Source organism: Malus sylvestris, chromosome 17 (assembly GCF_916048215.2).
Source record: "Malus sylvestris chromosome 17, drMalSylv7.2, whole genome shotgun sequence".
Taxonomy (NCBI): domain Eukaryota; kingdom Viridiplantae; phylum Streptophyta; class Magnoliopsida; order Rosales; family Rosaceae; genus Malus; species Malus sylvestris.
The window spans coordinates 6,466,979-6,485,766 of NC_062276.1; the positions used below are offsets into that span (position 1 = coordinate 6,466,979).

Genomic DNA, 18,788 nt, shown 5'->3' on the forward strand with positions numbered 1-18,788 from the left:
TTTGTAAATATATTTCCACATGAATATAAATAGTGTTGTATATTGTAGGTATTTAGAACTCTCTGCATGTTTTAGTTTTAAAACCCACAGCAACGCGCGGGCACCATTGCTAGTGAGATTCTAAAAGTATAATTTACTTGCATTTAGTATTATAGTCTAGTGGTATTTCTATTCACTTGTAAGTGAGAGATCTTAAGTTCGATTCCAGTCAAATGCGAATTTGAACCATATTATTGCTAGCCCGTTGTGAGGTTAAACCAACCCCCTCCTCTTAGTGTAGATAATATCGTTTGTGAAAAAAATAAAATAAAATAAGGTTTAGATTACATGCCAACAACATTGCACAGGAAATTAAAGAAAAGTATAACGTTTATTCTCAATGAAAATAACAATGATATGAATGTTAACATAAATACAGGGTTAAAATACTAAACATTCTTGAAGTTGGAGTTTATTACCGAATCCGGAACACATACATTATACATGCCTTAGGCCCAAAAACATAAAGAGTGCAGAAATCCTTTATCATTATTCTTTAAACAAATCCTAAAAACTTCCTCAAAAGTGACAGAAGCAAATATCAACGCAAAATGAGTAAACAATTTAAGACGAACTGAAAGACCAATGTTTGCTTTTTTGTTTGATCAAAAATATTCCAGCTCCGTAAGTAGAAATGAAGATCTCAACAAGAAGGGAAAATTGCATCCATACAAAGGAGACAACCGGAACACTAGCAAGTAAAATCATCGGATACACCATCCACTTTTTTGCTTCCAGCATAAGAAAAAGGGTTGAAGAAAACGCGATCATCATGGCAACGATAGAGGAGAAGAGGGTGAAAAGGCCTATCATCATTTTTGTTGGTAGTGATTTAAGAAAATCATTTTCAGCATAACGCGAGTTAAGAATTCCTAAAAATGTCAGGACTGAAGTTGTGGAAGAAAAAAGTGAAAAGACATCCGCAACTATAAAGACCATAAATATCCTTTTATTTAGGAAGACTGGAAAGCCTGCTTTGCTCCCACCAGGAACTGAGAATACTGCAATAAACATGATTGTAACAATAAGAGCAGCTACAACCGTACAAGAAGTTGCAGTTGCTTTCATTGATCTTTCACCTTCTTTTGCCAATTCCTTGTGGTTCTTAGTAAATAGATCGCGGGCGGTCATACCATCTGGATGGTTAACAACTTCAAGAAACTTGGAAGGTACAATTTTCTCCACCTCCTGCATTTCAGTGAATAGAAGAAACTTAAATTTTCTTTAATTTATTTTCTTCGAAGGCACTCAAATCTAACCCCAAGTAATTAATACTTTCGTACTCTTACAAATCCCTGATGTATGCCCTTTGACCTTGAATGTATATGCTCAAATCTAATCCCAAATAACCTAACATTCTGAGTTTGTAACAGTAATCAAAATTTCATTTTTGTGATTTCATTTTTAATTTGGTTGTTTCCTATTTGAGGTGCAAATTGCTGTCACAAATAATCAAGTTTTATTTGGTATAGTTTCCAAATAATCAAAAGTAATATACCGATTGACCACGTGGCTAGAACTTTATACAGTAAAACCTATTAATTTATAGACCTTGTGGATTGCTTTGGTGATAAACTCTTTATTTTTTTTTACTTAAATCTAAACCCTCATTCATTTAGTCTAGCTTAAAATAGTAATATTGTTTATAAAATTTTTGTTCCAATTTCGGCCAATTGTAGTCTAAACTTCGACCCCTATTTCTTTCTTTCTTCAAAAAAGATAAAATGAATCTAGCCAAAAATAGACTCTTGCAGAAAAGAATCAAAATAATATGATGTGCTCCTTTCGGCCAATTGTAAATAGAAATTATCTCCGTAGTCATAATTAGATCTCAAACTCGCTATCGATGAGAAAAAAAAAAAAAAAATATATATATATATATATATATATATATAGAGAGAGAGAGAGAGAGAGAGAGAGAGAGGAAGAAATTCTAACCTTAAACCATTGTAATTCTCTTTGCATTTGCAGTGCTGCACATTGGATATGTTTAAGCTGTGCAGGTGGGGATAACCTCGCTGCTGAATGTAGTAAAGTATTGTTGAACTTATCTACTCTGGATTCAGTACGAACATTCATGATTTGGATAAATTCATGAAAAAAGTTATAGACTTTTTCTTGACGGCATTCAATGGAAAACTGAAACATGCCCTTTGCATTTTCGTCATATATCCCTAAAGCTAGGATATTTGCTGTAAACAGCTGACGAAGAAACTCATCATTCCCATATTCAACAGCTTTGAAGAGTGCTGTTTGTACGGAACTTCCTTGCATTTGTTTAAGGCTTACACCTTCTGTCATTTTGCACATGCCTTGTAAAACTTCAAGGGATTGGACATGGATCTGTTTCATTTTGTACATGTGATCGATTCCTAGGTTGACATAGAAAAATAATTAATCATTAAGTTTCAAAAGTGTGACCAAAAGAAGTTCTAAGCGATGACTGGATAAATGTTAAGAGTAAAATTTGAATGAAAAGATTAACAAAGTGTTGACAAGAAGCATTACCGAAAAGTTTCCGGAGATTTGAGACAAGCCCTCGCGGTAAAGCCATAACTACATTGCAAATACAAAATGTTTTGCATTAGCTATTCAAAGAATTTGTTAATTAGGTATGATCTATAACAAAGTAAAAGATGCGCCTGAGGTCATAACTCTCGTTTTACTATATATGTACTGGAAAAAAATGCGTAGTGCCATTTTATATGGATATTGTATACCTGAGCGAATTATGAGATCCTTTTGATCATTAACCGGGTCATTGGCTTGTTTTTGAACATCTATACGAACATCACGGATCTCAGAAGCATGTCGTATTTGTATACCTATAAAAAAAATAAACACATGCCTCTAGTCAATATATAGAACATTTTTTTAGTCGAGGGTCTGGACACATTGAACATTTTCTTTAATATTTATGTCTGTGAAAAGAGAAGTTAAGGTGCATACCCAAAATAAATGATTAATGGACACTGATAACGACAGAAGTACACATTAAATTTTTTAACACTTATTTTTAGACACTAAAAAATAAACTCAAGAGGGAAAATAACTTACACTATAATATTTGAGCAAGACCTAAACTAGTGAAGAAAAGCATAGTGTGGATACAAATTAATCACGTCCAATCATAGTGTGTCAAGGGGAATATAAGCTCAATTTGACGGAATTACCTCCAATATCGTGAGAAACCACAATCTCCACTCTAAGTGGGTTAAGCAGACCAACTCTCAAAGGACCGGCAAATGCCCACAACTATCAGGCCCTAACCCCCGATTCTTGCCAAGCTAGCTAGCAAACATTTTGTTTTTCTTCGAGGGACATGGTTGTCGACCCCTTGCACCTCAACCCTATATAAAGTTGAGGTTCAATCATAAAATTAACTGACAATATAGGGAGTAATCCAACCCCTTATAAGTCCTTGCAAGGTTTCTCTTTTCACCAATGTGAGACTCTTTACCTTCACATCATCACACAGCCCCTTACGTGTGATTAACTTTTGAACCAAATACGTGGACAACACAAATTGGGTGATGTTGAGCACGTGTGACCATTGAGCTTCATAACCTACAAGTGTCTAAGCAGGCAAGGGAAGGGAGACTCGTTGACTAGCATAAGCCCGCTACGGCCTACTAGTAGATGATTTATGGACCTCTTCCACTATAAATAGTCAAGTCATACAAGGAAACTGGTTTATCACAAACTCTATTTAGAATTCTCTACTGAATTTTAGTTTTTCTCAAATACTCTTTGACTTAGACATCGGAGACAGAAATTTCCATCCAGACATAGAATGCATTTTATTGTTTTAATTTTTTCATATTAAGTATAATATATATATATATATATATATATATATATTTAGGTTTTAAGATAAATCAAATTGCGGGAATCGTGTGCATGTCTCCTTGCATGTATAACATATAGGAAATATCTTATCGAAAAACCGAACGACGCCCACCCAACTAGAGGGAAAGAGAAATTAATAAAGTATAAAATTCATCATAGAATAAAAAATGTAGTTACTAACGATTATAGATCCATTGTTGCCAGAATCTGAGACGTGTTCCACTTAAAAAGAGAGAGGGCATACAAGCCAATTCCTCTAAAAGTGTTTTCCCAGTAGAGTTTGTGGCAAAGGCCAAGTTTGGACAACGCTGAATTAGATCCAATGCAATATCTACAATAGGGAAAAAAAAGAAGAAGAATTATATACATGGAAAAAAAGAAAGTAATCAATATTTGTTAGGGAACATGCTATTTAAACACATTCTCAAATACATGTGAGTTCTATAAATAATGAAACGGTCCACCTTAGTTATAGTGTGTCAGAAAATCTGTGCGAATATTGTATCTAAAACATTTATGTACCCAGTTCTTTGGAGCTAAAACAGTGGGAAATAAGATCAGCACCAGTCCGACAGTTATCTTGGGTCGACGTCAAAGCTTCCAATGGAGTAACTGAATAGAGATAGCGAGCCAATCCCCAGTGGCCGCCATGACAAGCCATGATCAGTGGGATCATATTCTGGAGATTGCATGGTATGCAAAGTAATCTCTTGTTTTTTTCGATTATGCATCTAGCCACTTCGAGTCCTATTAGCGTAGCTAAAGCTATAGCTGTGACACCATTAGCGTCTTCTATTTCCAAGTCTTCCTTTGTCATCCACCCCACTACTTCTTTCGCCATATATTCGTTTCCCATTGAAACTGCCATGTGAAGAGCTGTCAAGCCTGATAATGAACCTCTTTCTCTGATTGCGTCGGGATGCATAGTAAGATACTTCTTTGCAGAACTCCAGTCACCTTTTGCAACAGCATCAATCAAGGGTTGATGGTGGGGGAAATCGTTGAAGTCGCCGTTAGTTTTAGGGTTCTTTAGATATAAGTCCATGCAACACTTATTTCCTTGACAAAAACCCATTTCATTGTAAACATCCAAATAAAACCCAAATTTGAAGTAGACTGCCAGGTAAACAAATAAATGCCTATTATTTTCAAACTATTTACAATTGTGCCACAACACTCTAATTATGTTAATGAATTTAATTATCCACCATAATTCCTTTAAAAAAAATATCCACCATAATTGTGAGAAATAAGTGCCTTATTATTATAAAATTATCTACTTTATACTTCTCTTACCATCATATATTTCATTTCTTTTATTTGTTTGACAATCATTGTAGGTAAATTATTTTGCATGTATGTATTAGACACATTTTGTTAAAATTATATATATGCATACAAATAATTTATCTATATTTTTATGTAAAATAATATGTAATTAATTAATTTGAATCAATTGGCTACAAACATTTATTTATTTTGTAGGTAAATTATTTTTCATGTGATATTACATATGTACTAGCCACATTTTGTTATTTATATAGAGTGTGCAATCAATCGACATTCTTTTATTTTGTAGGTAAATTATTTTGCGTGTAGGTAAATTGTTATATATATATATATATATATATATATATATTTTTTTTTGCAAAATATTGGTATTTAATTAATTTTGAATAAAAATATTTATTTATTTTGTAGGTAAATTATTTTGCATATATGATTACATAATTTACTAGGAACTTATATTGTTATATATGTTGTGCAAAATAATTTACCTATGTTACATTTAAAATATTGATAATTTTGAATACATTAACTTTTTTATATTTGTAGGATATACTAATTTACATGTTAGCATCATGTGAAAACAACCATATAAGGAACATTGGTATCATGTAAATATTTGAACATTTAATTGAATGAAATAATGTACAATAAATGGAGTCATGATGGGTTTTAATTAAAGAAAATTGAGTTTCAAGGGGTGTAGTCATATTTTCAATTAGTTTTATAATACTCTGTCAAGTAATATTATTTATTGTTTGTAAACTAAACGTCAAGAATTTGGGGACAAATCATACATAATGTTGAAATAAAAGAGATCTGATCAAATACAATTAAACAAAACAATAGAGATTCATACATGCTGCAGTAGATATCACATAATATTACTACGTACGTACCCTCATTCCGCGTCAGACCGGTATTCAGCTCTTCATGTGCCATCAAAGGCACATCCTCTGCATCGATCACTCACGGTGACTTTATTAGAAGAAGAAAACTAAATCTTAATAGCTATACTATTGGAATTTACTTGGAAAGGAGACATGTAGTACGTGCGTACACATACCTGTGTTTTCCAAGGCTTGATCGGTCGGCTTCAACTTTTCAGCCAAAGTATCCCAGGCGACTTTGGCCGAGCTAATGCCCCGGATAATAAAATGAGTATCATCTCCGCAACAAGTATGGATTGCATGTAAAACCTTGGCGTTATTCTTCCTCCAAACCAAAAATTCCGCTTCACCATCTTCTTGTCTAGGAGGTTCAGAGGTCTCTTCCACAACCTCCCAAAGATCTTCAGCCAACAAGTAGGTTTTAAAGTGGAAACTCCAATCTTCATAATTATCATGACTAAGAACCTTAAGATTAGCAATTACACTAGAAACAACTGTAGCTGCCATGTTTAATCTGCAAATGTAATCAATTATTTAAAGTGATGTTAGGTCGATTAATTAAGAAAATAATGAAACAAAACAATTCAGCTAACTCACCCTGGTCGATCGAGTAGTGGCAATCTGCAAAAATAAGTAAGCTGCAGCTATTATCCAATGAGCTTAAGTAAATTCCCACTCTGTGCACATAGAGTGACTACACTTCTGATGTATATATAGATGTATAGCAAATGAGCGATGAAAAAGGATAAGAGTCCAGGTGGACGTCCATGCCCGTCTTTGTCAACTGCAGAGACGGTGCAGCTGTTTCATTCTATCGCTAGTTTCAGCCATACACTTCTTGTCTTCAATAATTAACGGGGATAATACTTGTCTTCAATAATTATGTGGCCCAATAAAATTATTCCACCTGTTTGAAACTCAATCAAACACTTCTTATTCTCCTAACCAAACACTCTGTCTTCCTCCTCAACCCTTCTTCCTCCAGCAACCCCTCACTCCGTTTCTTCTCCGGCGAACTATTTTAAAAAATTCCAACCCCAGCCCATTCTACACAAATCCGGAAAATTCTAGCACCAAAGTCGGTGCATCATGCAGGCATATCAATATGCTAGATAATTCTAGCATTATCCTATTAAGTCGGTGGGTGTGTATGTATAATAATATGCTAGAAAATTCTAGCATCATTATTTAAGTCGGCAAGGTTATTTTGCGTAGCAGTATGTCGGTGCAGTGTGTGCATGAACATGCACTAGAAAGTGCTAGTGAAGTCGGCAAACATGCCTGTGTGTGTGTGTATTGCTATGTAACCAACCAACCAAGTGAGAGTGAGAACTAAGAGTAGTCTTGTGAGGAGTGTGAGTGGTGTAGAATTTATCTCTAGAAAGTGAGTGAGTGTCATTGTTTCTAAAGTGTCTTTGAGAGTTTTGAGTGATGTAATATTTTGTGTGTGTAATACAAGTAATTTGTTTACTTGTGTTGTCTCTCCAACACTTGTGTTAGAGTTGTGTACTTTAATTTTTTCCTCAACAATTGGTATCAGAGCAGTACGATCAGGGACCGTCTCTATTGAAGCTTTTGAGAATCTTGAGAAGTTTAGTACTTCACAAGATAATTGGTTAATCTTGTTCGGCTTATCGAAGCTCTGCCGATACGATGGGAGACCTTCAAGTTGTTGGAGGAATCAAGAAGTTGAACAACAAAAATTACAACACATGGGCGACGTGTATGGAGTCTTACCTACAAGGCCAAGATCTTTGGGATGTCGTCGGCGGTAATGAAGTTATGCAGCCGGAAGAAGACACCTGCTGGATTTTGCGAAAGTGGAAGATCAAGGCAGGTAAGGCAATGTTCGCCTTAAAAACAATGGTTGAAGATGACATATCGGAGCACATACGGAAGGCCAAGACACCAAAAGAAGCGTGGGACACCTTCGCCACACTCTTTTCAAAGAGGAACGACACAAGGCTGCAACTTGTTGAGAACGAGCTATTATCGGTGGCCCAAGGGGATATGACGATTGCCCAGTATTTCCACAAGGTAAAGTCTATTTGCCGTGAAATTTCTGAATTAGATCCTAGTGCTGCCATTGCAGAATCCAGGATAAAAAGAATAATTATCCATGGATTGAGACCCAAATATCGGCTAACAAGTAGGTTTTTACTTGACAACTCCAATTGTCATAATTTTTGACTTGTAGGAACAATTTTAGCTATCATGTTCAATCTGCCATTTATTCAACGAGATTTCATATCAACCGAGCATATGTGAATAAAATAAATAAATAAATAAAAAGCAAGAAAAACAAAATGAAACAAAATCAGTCTGTCTAACATCACTTGAGGAGGGCTAGTGTCGTATTGGAAATCAAGCACTCTTGTGACCTTCCTCACCTATAGGTTTGAGGCTTCCCGTCCCTTTTTCCCCTAGAACCCCCCACCTAACTATTGAAAAACAACGACACTACATATTGAATTGGGGCAATAAGAGATGAGCTTTCTAATTAGTAAATTGGTAATTCTCCTGCACGTTTGCACATAGATTAGTCAGATGACTTCCTTTAATTGCAACTGAAGGAAGCACTTATTACATTAAAGTCATTAATATCTCCTTGATAAATAATCGAGAACCCGATACGCAATCAAATTCAAGTATTTTGGATTCTAGGAAGCTGCTAGAGTTGATGTGTAAACACTTTTTGCAGATTGCTTGATTGTCAATTTTAATTCAGTCTTATCGAAAATCATCCCATTTTCTTTCAAATTCTCATAATTAACTACAAATCAACATATAAACGCTAACATGGCCTCCAAGTTCAATTGCTTAATCTGGGTGTGAATCTGTTATTTTGTGCAGTGGAAAAAATCAAACTTGAATCGAGCTTCGCCACAGTGAAATCGAGCTTCAAAAACTATTGGGTGCTCTAGATACGAGTCTAATATGGCTGGATCGACTGGTTTTGAATTTTCCATTTAAAATTTCCTACCCTAATCATCTATTAAGCCTTAAAAATAGAAATTTGAGTTCTACAAATCAAATTGAGCAATTTAAAATGGAAGATTTTTAAAGAATTAAATGAGAATTATAGACCATATAAAAATTTGTACAAGCAATCACAAAACCAAACAAATAATCTAATATCACTACTACAATATTAGCTTTAGGTGACGGATGATGGTGGCGGATTTAGAAAAATATTGTCGGATAAGTTATATCCGACACATTATTTAATTAGTCACGGATATTATAAAAATACTGTCGGTTATATCCGACATAATTTCCTGTCGGATAATTACTGGCGGATGCTAGAAAACTACTGTCGGTTATATCCGACATAAATTCCTGGTGGATAATTACCGGCGAACATTATAAAACTCTTGTCGGTTATAACCGACAATATTTTTGAATTTTAAAAAAAAATGTTTTTGACAGATTCTGGCGGTTTTTAAGTTACTTGTGGCAGTTTTTAAGTTAATGGTGGCGGTTATAACTGACAGAAATTGATTATTTTATTATTTTAGTATCTAGCGGTTATTATTTTAGTATTTTGTCAGTTATAACCGATAGAAATTCACTTTACGCCAAACGTTTTTCAATTTGTTATTCTTTCAGATTTCGTTTTCTTCCTCATCTTCATTTTGCTCGTTTTCGCTTCATCTTCAATCTTTCTCTTCTCTTCCCCTCAATTTGTAAGTTTTTCGATTCTTTTGCTTCATATTTTAAAGTGTTATATTGTTTAAAAATAAATAAACAAATGGTTTAAATATGTTTTTATTTCAAATTTGTTCAATGCATTCTTATAGGATCAATGAGTGTAACTGTAAAAAATCATCAAAATTGGAGCTAAAATAACCGTTAAATTGTGATTTTTCGTTTATAACCGTCGAAAACTTTTGTTCCTTTACGTAATCTCTGAATGTTTATTTTTTTGTAATTTTTTACATATGCAATCTCGGAGTGTGTATAAATAAATTTTACGGTTGGATCGTTGAAAAAAGTTTCGTAGAATGCATATCACGTCAAAATGGTAGATTAAACAAACACTTAAAGAGTTAATATTATACTTCCATCAAGTATAAAGTAAGAATCCACTAGTGTAAATATTTTAAATTGAAGATCAAATTTATTCATTGCATTCTTATAGGATCGAGGAGTGTAGCTGTAAAAAATCATTAAAATCGGAGCTAAAATAACCGTTAAATTGTGATTTTTCGTTTATAACCGTCGAAAACTTTTGTTCCAATACGTAATCTCTTAATGTTATTTTTTTACGATTTTTTCCGTATGCAATCTCGAAGTGTGTACAAATAAGTTTGATGGTTGGATCGTTGAAAAACTTTTCGTAGAATGTGTCACATCCCGGCCCGGGGCGTACCACTTCCCGGACCCGTTCCACCGCCGTAGCACGATATTGTCCCCTTTGGGCTTACCATTCCCTCACGGTTTTGTTTTTGGGAACTCACGAGCAACTTCCCAGTGGGTCACCCATCCTAGGAGTGCTCTGGCCTCCTTCTCGCTTAACTTCGGAGTTCCTACGGAACCCGAAGCCAGTGAGCTCACAAAAAGCCTCGTGCTAGGTAGGGATGGGAATATACATTTAAGGATCACTCCCTTGGGTGATGTGGGATGTTACAATCCACCTCCTTTAGGGGCCCGACGTCCTCGTCGGCACAATTCCGGCCAGGGATTGGCTCTGATACCATTTGTCACATCCCGGCTCGGGGCGTACCACTTCCCGGGCCCGTTCCACCACCGTAGCACGATATTGTCCGTTTTGGGCTTACCATTCCCTCACGGTTTTGTTTTTGGGAACTCACGAGTAACTTCCCAACGGGTCACCCATCCTGGAAGTGCTCTGGCCTCCTTCTCGCTTAACTTCGGAGTTCTTACGGAACCCGAAACCAGTGAGCTCCCAAAAGGCCTCGTGCTAGGTAGAGATGGGAATATACATTTAAGGATCACTCCCCTGGGCGATGTGGGATGTTACAGAATGCATATCGCGTTAAAACGGTAGATTAAACAAACACTTAGAGTTAATATTATACTTCCATTAAGTATAAAATAAGAGTTTGTGGTATCCACTAGTGTAAATATTTTTAATTGAAGATCGAATTCGTTCATTGCATTCTTATAGGGTCGAGGAGTGCAGCTGTAAAAAAAATCATCAAAACTGGAGCTAAAATAACCGTTAAATTATGATTTTTCGTTTATAACCGTTGAAAACTTTTGTTTCGTTACCTAATCTTTGAATTTTTTTTTGGCGATTTTTTACATATGCAATCTTGTAGTATCTACAAACAAGTTTGATGGTTAGATTATGGAAATTAGTTTCGTAGAATGCATATCTTCGTTAAATTTGCCTAAATTTTGAAGTGGGAAAAGTAATTTGTGCTAAATTTTTATTTATGTTTTTCAGGTATTGATTAGACAATATTTAGTTTGTGTAATGACATTTTCATTGTACAATTATCTTTTTGATTAGACAATATTTAGTTTGTGTGATGACTTTTTCTTTGTACAATTATCTTTTTGTTTCTTTATCGCATATTTTACATGGGTTATTATCTATTAAACTAAACAATTATTTATTTAATTTTTAAAAACGTATTTAATTTAAATACATATTATTTATTTATTTATTAAACCAAACAATTATTATTTTATTTTTTTAAATCGAATCAAAATTTTGGAAGGGAATTAAAAAATTTGGGAGGAAATTTTGGGCGGACCATTTTGTTTCTGTCGGTTAAAACCGACAGTAACTAAAATGTTTATGTCGGTTTTTATTTAAAAAAATGTTTATGTCGATTTTAGCCGACAGTAATGAAAAGATTCCAAAATAAAACCCTTTCCCCTTCCCCTTCCCCTCCCCCTTCCTTCATTTCCCATTTCTGCTCTTATCCCCTCTTCTCTCTAACCTTGAGCCCAAATCCATGAGAGCTTTCTTCCTCTCTCTTCATTTCTCTCTATAATCTTCAGCCTCATATGTCATCCCTCCTCTCTTATCTTCTCGGCCTGCAACCCAAAACCAAAACAACCCACACCCCCATATCTTAGACATCTCCGTTTCGAGTTTCCTTTTTTATTAGAAAATAGACGAAACCCTCGTGCATGTGTGCTTTCAGTGCAGGTTCAACAATCAGCGGAGAGGGTGAAGAACACGAATAAAGCGACTGCAAAATTTCAAATCTGCCTGATACAAGCGGAAAAATCGAGGTTCTAGATCTGCAAGAAAAGGTATAAGGCCTCCTTCCCCAAACTCGAGCTTGATCTTGTGCATACCATATCTGGAGTTTGCTTGCAATATCTTGGTTTGTGCATGCATGCATAAATCAAATATGTTGTTCAATATGCTCATGAATCTATTCTTGTTTGCTTGCATGTACCTACCAATATATTCTCGAGCCAAGCATGTGCATAACTGAATGAGTATTCTGCCTTGATGAGCTGTGTCCTCTGTGCTACTTAGATCCCCAAAAAGTTGAATGTGTGTATTAGGAATTTGATGAATGGATCTAAGTGGCACAGAAGCTTCTCAGTTGCCCCCTCTGTGAGTATTTCTGAACTGCCAAATCCCATTAATGTAGAGGAATGAATGATGAATGTGCTGGGGTGAATAAATGTTAATTGTATGCCCGTAGTTGAGATTAGGCAGAATCAACTCCGAATTGAATACAAAACTCAGTTCTATGGAAAATGAAGCTCGAAATTATTACACAATTGGTGGAAAAAAAAGTTTGAGATGAAGTTTCACTTACTGGTAGATGGCTTTTGAAACAGGGTTGTCCAGACTGCAAAAGAAATCCATGGCTTTTGAAAGAGGGGATGTTCCAAATATACCGTCTCTATCCCTCTCCAATGTTCTCCGTCTCTCACATCATCATATTGTACTTCTCCTTCCCCGATACATGATTTTTTGGGTAGTGAATCAGAAGGCAGGAGTTTCACGGCCAGTAAATGTTCATCTCCATGAGTGTCTCCTTTCGAACGGGCAGAATCTTTTGGCTCTCCAACTAATATGCGAGGATCTCCTGTTCAACATTGCAAGAGCCCATTTTCACGTTCTTCTGTTTTCTGTACCAATTTGGATCAGTCTTCTTCATCGAGCTCTGAAACCTCTTGGCAGCTTGGGAAATTTCCATTTCTTCCACATCCTCCAACATACTGCCAGTCCAATTCGAGCCGTTCTTGTGATGCAGAAAATGGTTTAATTTTTTTTACTATTAATATATGTTCTGTTGGTTTTATCCGACAGAAAATGCTTTCATTTATTCTTAATAATAAATTTTCTGTCGGTTTTAACCGATAGAAATATTCTTTTATTTATTTTTAATATATTCTCTGTCGGTTATATCCTACATAATTTCTGTCGGTTTTAGAGTATTTTCTTTCGGAAAATTCATTTCCTGACGCTGGCAATTATGTCACTTATTATATCCGTCATTGCATCTATTTTCTGTCGGATTTTGCTTAAAATCCGACAATAATATACGTTTTTTGTCGGTTTTTGAACCGTCAGTTATAGATAATTTTGTAGTAGTGTATGTGGACACAATTATTTTTATTTATTGGGTGTGATTATCATCCATCTTCGAATTCATACAAACCCTTGATTCTATGTCACTAGTTAATTACACAAATTCTAATTAATGGTTAGGCAAAGAAACAACAGTCAGTACTGCTGCGCATCGCTTGTTCAATATTCAAGAAGCACTAAGAGTCTATATGCAAAAATGTTCTTGCCGCAGAATTAAGTTTCACATAAAAAAAATGTAACAAAATAATACACAATTTATATTTGGAGGATTTCTTTCTAATATTACCGAAGCTTTTGATAAACATAACAATATGTGGTTAAGTAAAGACAATTTCAATAACGTTGGTGGTAACTCACACTAAGCCAAAAAGTTTATTATAACCTTAGAGCATGTTATTCTTCCAACGCATTTTAGGCTCAATTTATTAGGAGTTTTCAAAAAATTGCGCTAGCTCTAACTTAAAGGTATTGATTTAATGACCAATCATTCGAAAAGATGTGCGTTGACTCTAGTACTTTGGGCTCTAAATAAGACTGTTGTTAGATTCAATATAATGACATTAAATAAGATATCTATTAAACATTATAACAAAAATATAATATGAATTTGAATTAAGTACACATTAAGGGACTAAAACCAATATCCAATCTAACACCAGGTTTTTATTAAATTTTAATCTTCTTTAAGGATTAAAGTTTATAAACCCTTTTATTTTTTCAAACAAAGTAAAGCTAAAGGACTTTTATTGTGGAGGGTAATAGGTAATTTTTAAAAACTAACTATATTAAATCAACTTTTCCTAGAAATTGAGTCGGCTTCCACTTTTGAATGCAAAACGGTCACAAGCCAATGTTGCTATGGGGAATTCTCTGTCGTGATCTTTAGCCATGGCTAGCTGTGGGTTTAACGCTAAATCAAATCTCTTGCAATATCTATATATAATAAAAGTGTGAAAAACAACAATGTAAGTATGCAGATAAAATATGTAACCTAAAAGATCACACACCGGCAAAAGAAGATATAGCTAGGGCGTCGACATTAATAATTGGTCATGTTTGAAACTCAGTCGATTCCCTCTCTTACCAAATCGTTTGTAACGAAAGCCGAGAGAAATGAATTGAGAGGCATCGGTAACGTGCAGTGTTTTGCGTGGAGTGACAGAATAGAGATAACGCTCCATTCTTTCCCCAATTGACAAACTCGGAGCGAAGACAACTAGAGGCGTCGTGTCGGCAGGTAAAATACTAAGTAATTTGTCATTCTTTTCAACCATGCGTTTGGCTACTTCAACCCTGTTTTGACGAAATGTTATTACAAGATTCAGAGCTGTGGAACCGAATGTGTCTTGAATTTCCAAGTCTTCCTTTGCCATTAACTCCACCAACTGTTCTATATTGCGCACGCTGCAGTTGTTAAGCGGCCGGACTGCGTAGCGAAGAGCTGTACCGCCACTTGAAATTCTTTCACTTCCTACCTGGGGATGGTCGCGAAGAAACTGGATCGCTTTATCCCAATAATTAGACTTCACATATTTGACGAAAGTTGCATGGATATCGTTTGCAATGCTCTCATGTCCTGCATGCCGTATTTTATTTTAACTTTGTTAACTGCTAACTTTCCCACGCAATATCTTAATTTGTGAGGGATCAAGGTATATATATACACTACCTGCATTGAGCCCTTCTTCCATCGCGAGCTCTGGCCTAGCTTCACGATCAGTTGGGGTTGGCTCTTCATCATGATCAATCGGGCTGGATACGCTTGAAGAAGTGACCCTCTCATCTAAAAATGAAAGTCTTGATATTCAGATGTTACCATCAATTCTTAATTTGTGTTTTCTTTTCCTTTCTTACAAATGCCTATGTGTGTGAGAAGTTCAGCTACTAATCAGAATGCTTTATTACTCCATAATAAATACAAAATATTCCTCGTCAAACCAGAATAGTACAACCACTGCCGTGTGTATGGGAATTGGGATAATAATCAAGATATCGACAGTGATGCTCACGGTGTTCACATATCCAGAAAGTTCAATTCTACTACTGGTTCTCCTGGGAAACATTGTTACACTATTTAAGACATGATTAACAATTTCAAGGCAGTTTAATATTTAAACTCTTGAGTAATTTGTGACCTTTCAGTTAACAATAAACTCTACATAAAAAATATAAGTACAAAAGAAAAAAAAGTTGTCAATCTCATGAAAAAAATCAACTAAAAACTAACTGCAAAACGAAGGCAATCAAATCAATACTCCAAGCCAAGATAAACCAAAAAGTTGGCCTATCATCCCTCGAGTAAACACGAATATCAGCCTGGGTTCTCCTTCTCATCTCATTTATAACTTACCTCCTTGTCCAAGGAGGCATCCAAGTACAAGAAGCCTAGTAGTGATTATGCCTCTATCGGAGAATTCACTTCTTCTGTTCTGAAGCTCAAGAATTGTCTCAATGGTTTGTGATCTGGGATTCCACAAAGCCCGAAAAAGTATGAGCAAGGTGATCCACAGCTAGCATATTCTTGATCCCCAGGTACCAGCAAACAGTTGGTGCACAGTATGTTGTCCATGCAAGTAACACTTCCAAGAATATGAAAAGAAGTTAAAGACAGGAAATGGCTGTGTATCACAAAATGGCATACCTCAAAAGCAGAGACGTGAATTACACTTTCTTCTGAATCCTTTGATGCATCCTGAGCATGAATACTGGCTCCTGTTTCCAGTAACCGCCCTTGCCAATAACCCCACCAAATTTCCCAGCTGAACACAAAATTTTCATGAAAACTCAGCTAGAGCTAGAGCTAGAGCTTCACCCCCATGTCCAGGAGGAAAACCATTAAAACCACCCCGGACAAATCCAGAACGGTTTTCATATCCTCCTGTCCATGGCATTGGCGACATAGTGTGGGAAGGAGCCCGATTAAACAACATTGGATTTCTAGGTGAAAGGAATGGCATAGGAAAGCCCGAAGGAGGCTTGTCCTTCCTAGGATTCTGATGCAGTAGATTAGACACTTCATAAAGTGCCCTCTTTGTCATATTTGGTTTTGCAGGTATCTCTCACTTTTGTTGGAAGTTATAGGCACCAAAAAACAAATAACAAAGTACTTTTCATGTGAGTTTCATATAAGCATGTTTGAAGATTGAAAGTGACCAAGCTACAAAATCATATGCTTTTACAAATGTAAAAAGAAGACATGAAAAGTCTCAATACACCCACAAGTTTCCAGCGGCAGACTTCACTGGCACAAAGTGACTGCATACGTGGACCACTGGACCTTCATTCGTATACATAGACATATTTAGGGTATATATTTTGAGCACCAATAAATTTCCCAATAACAACATACACAGCTGGGAACACATATTAAATTAAAAACAACAAAAATCATTTCTAACACAAAAATAAGTTTGAAAAAAAATTAACTTTAATCAACAGATGAGCTCATACGATGTCATAAGATTTGCTCTATTAGCTCAATCAAAAGTCTAATTCCATCTACATCATATAAAATCTTCTTTTGGAACATTATTTCCTATGTTAGAGAACATGCAAGGAGCACAAAAATAGAAAGGGTACCAGCACCAATTCATCAGTTTCCATAACACAGTTGGAAGCTGATCTGCAGGAAGGACAACCAACCATATTGTTTGGAACTAGAAGTCTTGTGGTGACAACACTGTTCTCATTGTCATCATCAAATGTAACTCCACCAAAACGATCTTCCTCTACAATCCTGTCATGAACTTTCAACAGAGCATCCTGGGCAGCACAATGCGGCTCCATTTCATTTCCATCAGCTAAATTTTCATGGTTACTTTGTTTGCTTGAAATTTTTGTTGGAGAGCTATAGATAATAATTACTCTCTCATCTGAGCCAAGAACAGAATCAGAAACCTTAATCTTTGCCCGGGGTCTCCTCTAAGGGCTTTGCCACCCTTCCCAATAACGGGGGTCTCCTCTAAGGGCTTTGCCACCCTTCCCAATAACACCACCGATCTTTTTAGAAGGGCAGAGAATACGACACACAGTGTTGAGCAATTGATAATCCTCTGAAGGTTGCTTACGGCTTGAATCATTCCACTTTCCTTTCTTATAGTTGTTGTTACCCCCTCTTCTTTTAAACTGGATATTAGGGCGTTTCTTGAAAAGGTTTCGATTGTTCCCATCCATCATACCCCTCAATACTAATAACTAATAACTGAAGGGGACTGAATTTTAAGCAAACCTTAATACATGGATTAAACAAAACAATAACAAAAGTCGCCATTACTGCAAAAGAGCCGAATGCCATCCCAATTTTCTCGAGCAATGAAACTGGGCTCATCACTTACAATTTCGAACTGAACACTAAATTAAGCAAAAGCTATTGAATTCAGGGATTGCCAATACAAAGTGCAACCATACATTGTAAAGCTCGTAGTTAAAAAACGTACCTTGATCTAGTAAGGTATTTCCAACGAGCTAGCAGCCGTAATTCGCGAGCGTTAGGCTTCGAGCCATCGTCCTAGGGTCTAGGGCAATAAATTAGATGGAGGGTACTCGGAGAAATGAGAAGAACATAGCACAGGCCAGTCAGTAAAACTGTAAAATTATGGTTTGTGGGGAAGTTCATGAAAAGTTTCTACCTCGCGCGAGAGAGAGAGAGAGAGAAACAGACGTAAAGGGAGTGTGGCTACCGCTTGCGGGGGCGACTGGCGGTCCCCATCTTCGGAGAGGAGAGAGATGAATCGAGGAAATGGAGCTTGGAGTCTTGGACTTGCAGAGTTTTGCCTGTATTGGGAACTTTAGAAAAACTCTGTTCATTTTAACAAAAAATTACATTTTTATATTAAAAAGTCAATTTGGTATTATTCACTTTACCCTTTATTTTGTTCTTATCGTTAAAACTCAAAATTTTCAAGCTCTTTTCATTAGTTTTCCTTATATTTTTTTGGTGGAAAAGGAGGTGGCCTTCGACACATTTCGAATTCGTAGGAAAGGCCTAACTTAACTTCGACCCGTTTCAAATTGGACATGTCACAAGAGGTCATGGACCAATTAGAAAAAATTCCCAAAATATTGGAAGACTCTTCGTGGATTTAGATTTTGCAGTATACTTAGAATATAAATCGGTATATTAATTACGTGTCGTAATATAAGGAGAGAGACACGGAAAAATGTATATTTATCCAATCTTTGCTTATATT

The 18,788-nt window shown here is 35.8% G+C and overlaps 2 protein-coding genes and 1 pseudogene across 5 annotated transcripts; all 3 read right to left on the minus strand.

Moving 5' to 3' along the window:
- Nucleotides 1-401: 401 nt before the first annotated feature.
- Nucleotides 402-7,096, minus strand: LOC126610052 (uncharacterized). Of its 4 annotated transcripts, none has more exons than XM_050278019.1 (9): nucleotides 6,663-7,094; nucleotides 6,242-6,579; nucleotides 6,075-6,131; nucleotides 4,411-4,947; nucleotides 4,070-4,219; nucleotides 2,760-2,864; nucleotides 2,548-2,595; nucleotides 1,978-2,411; nucleotides 402-1,227 (listed from the first exon to the last, which is right to left on the minus strand). In XM_050278019.1, exons 2-9 carry the CDS (start codon nucleotides 6,570-6,572, stop codon nucleotides 604-606), a joined length of 2,286 nt encoding a protein of 761 aa, XP_050133976.1. In that variant the 5' UTR covers nucleotides 6,573-6,579; nucleotides 6,663-7,094; the 3' UTR covers nucleotides 402-603. The 4 variants fall into 4 exon arrangements, with proteins under 4 accessions (XP_050133976.1, XP_050133977.1, XP_050133974.1 ...); XM_050278020.1 differs by having other exon boundaries at nucleotides 4,133-4,219; nucleotides 4,411-5,004; XM_050278017.1 differs by having other exon boundaries at nucleotides 4,411-5,004.
- Nucleotides 7,097-14,613: 7,517 nt separating this feature from the next.
- On the minus strand, nucleotides 14,614-16,438 carry LOC126610060 (uncharacterized). The gene is made up of 3 exons (XM_050278031.1): nucleotides 15,950-16,438; nucleotides 15,269-15,382; nucleotides 14,614-15,175 (listed from the first exon to the last, which is right to left on the minus strand). The coding sequence occupies exons 2-3, from the start codon at nucleotides 15,288-15,290 to the stop codon at nucleotides 14,625-14,627; spliced, it is 573 nt and encodes a 190-aa protein (XP_050133988.1). The 5' UTR covers nucleotides 15,291-15,382; nucleotides 15,950-16,438; the 3' UTR covers nucleotides 14,614-14,624.
- A 251-nt stretch (nucleotides 16,439-16,689) lies between these two features.
- Nucleotides 16,690-18,365, minus strand: LOC126610059 (KH domain-containing protein At4g18375-like; annotated as a pseudogene).
- Between the last annotated feature and the right edge of the window lie 423 nt (nucleotides 18,366-18,788).

What these genes read in the sequence shown, in the direction of transcription:
- LOC126610052 (XM_050278017.1), bottom strand. Translation starts at nt 6,572, where the DNA reads ATGGCAGCTACAGTTGTTTCTAGTGTAATTGCTAATCTTAAGGTTCTT. An exon ending in TTTTAGCTCCAAAGAACTGG is followed by an intron (nt 4,220 to 4,410) that starts GTACATAAATGT and finishes TCCCTATTGTAG; the next exon opens with ATATTGCATTGGATCTAATT. An exon ending in GCAACAATGGATCTATAATC is followed by an intron (nt 2,865 to 4,069) that starts GTTAGTAACTAC and finishes TTTTTTTTATAG; the next exon opens with GTATACAAATACGACATGCT.
- LOC126610060 (XM_050278031.1), bottom strand. Translation starts at nt 15,290, where the DNA reads ATGGAAGAAGGGCTCAATGCAG. An exon ending in GGAAGAAGGGCTCAATGCAG is followed by an intron (nt 15,176 to 15,268) that starts GTAGTGTATATA and finishes TACGGCATGCAG; the next exon opens with GACATGAGAGCATTGCAAAC.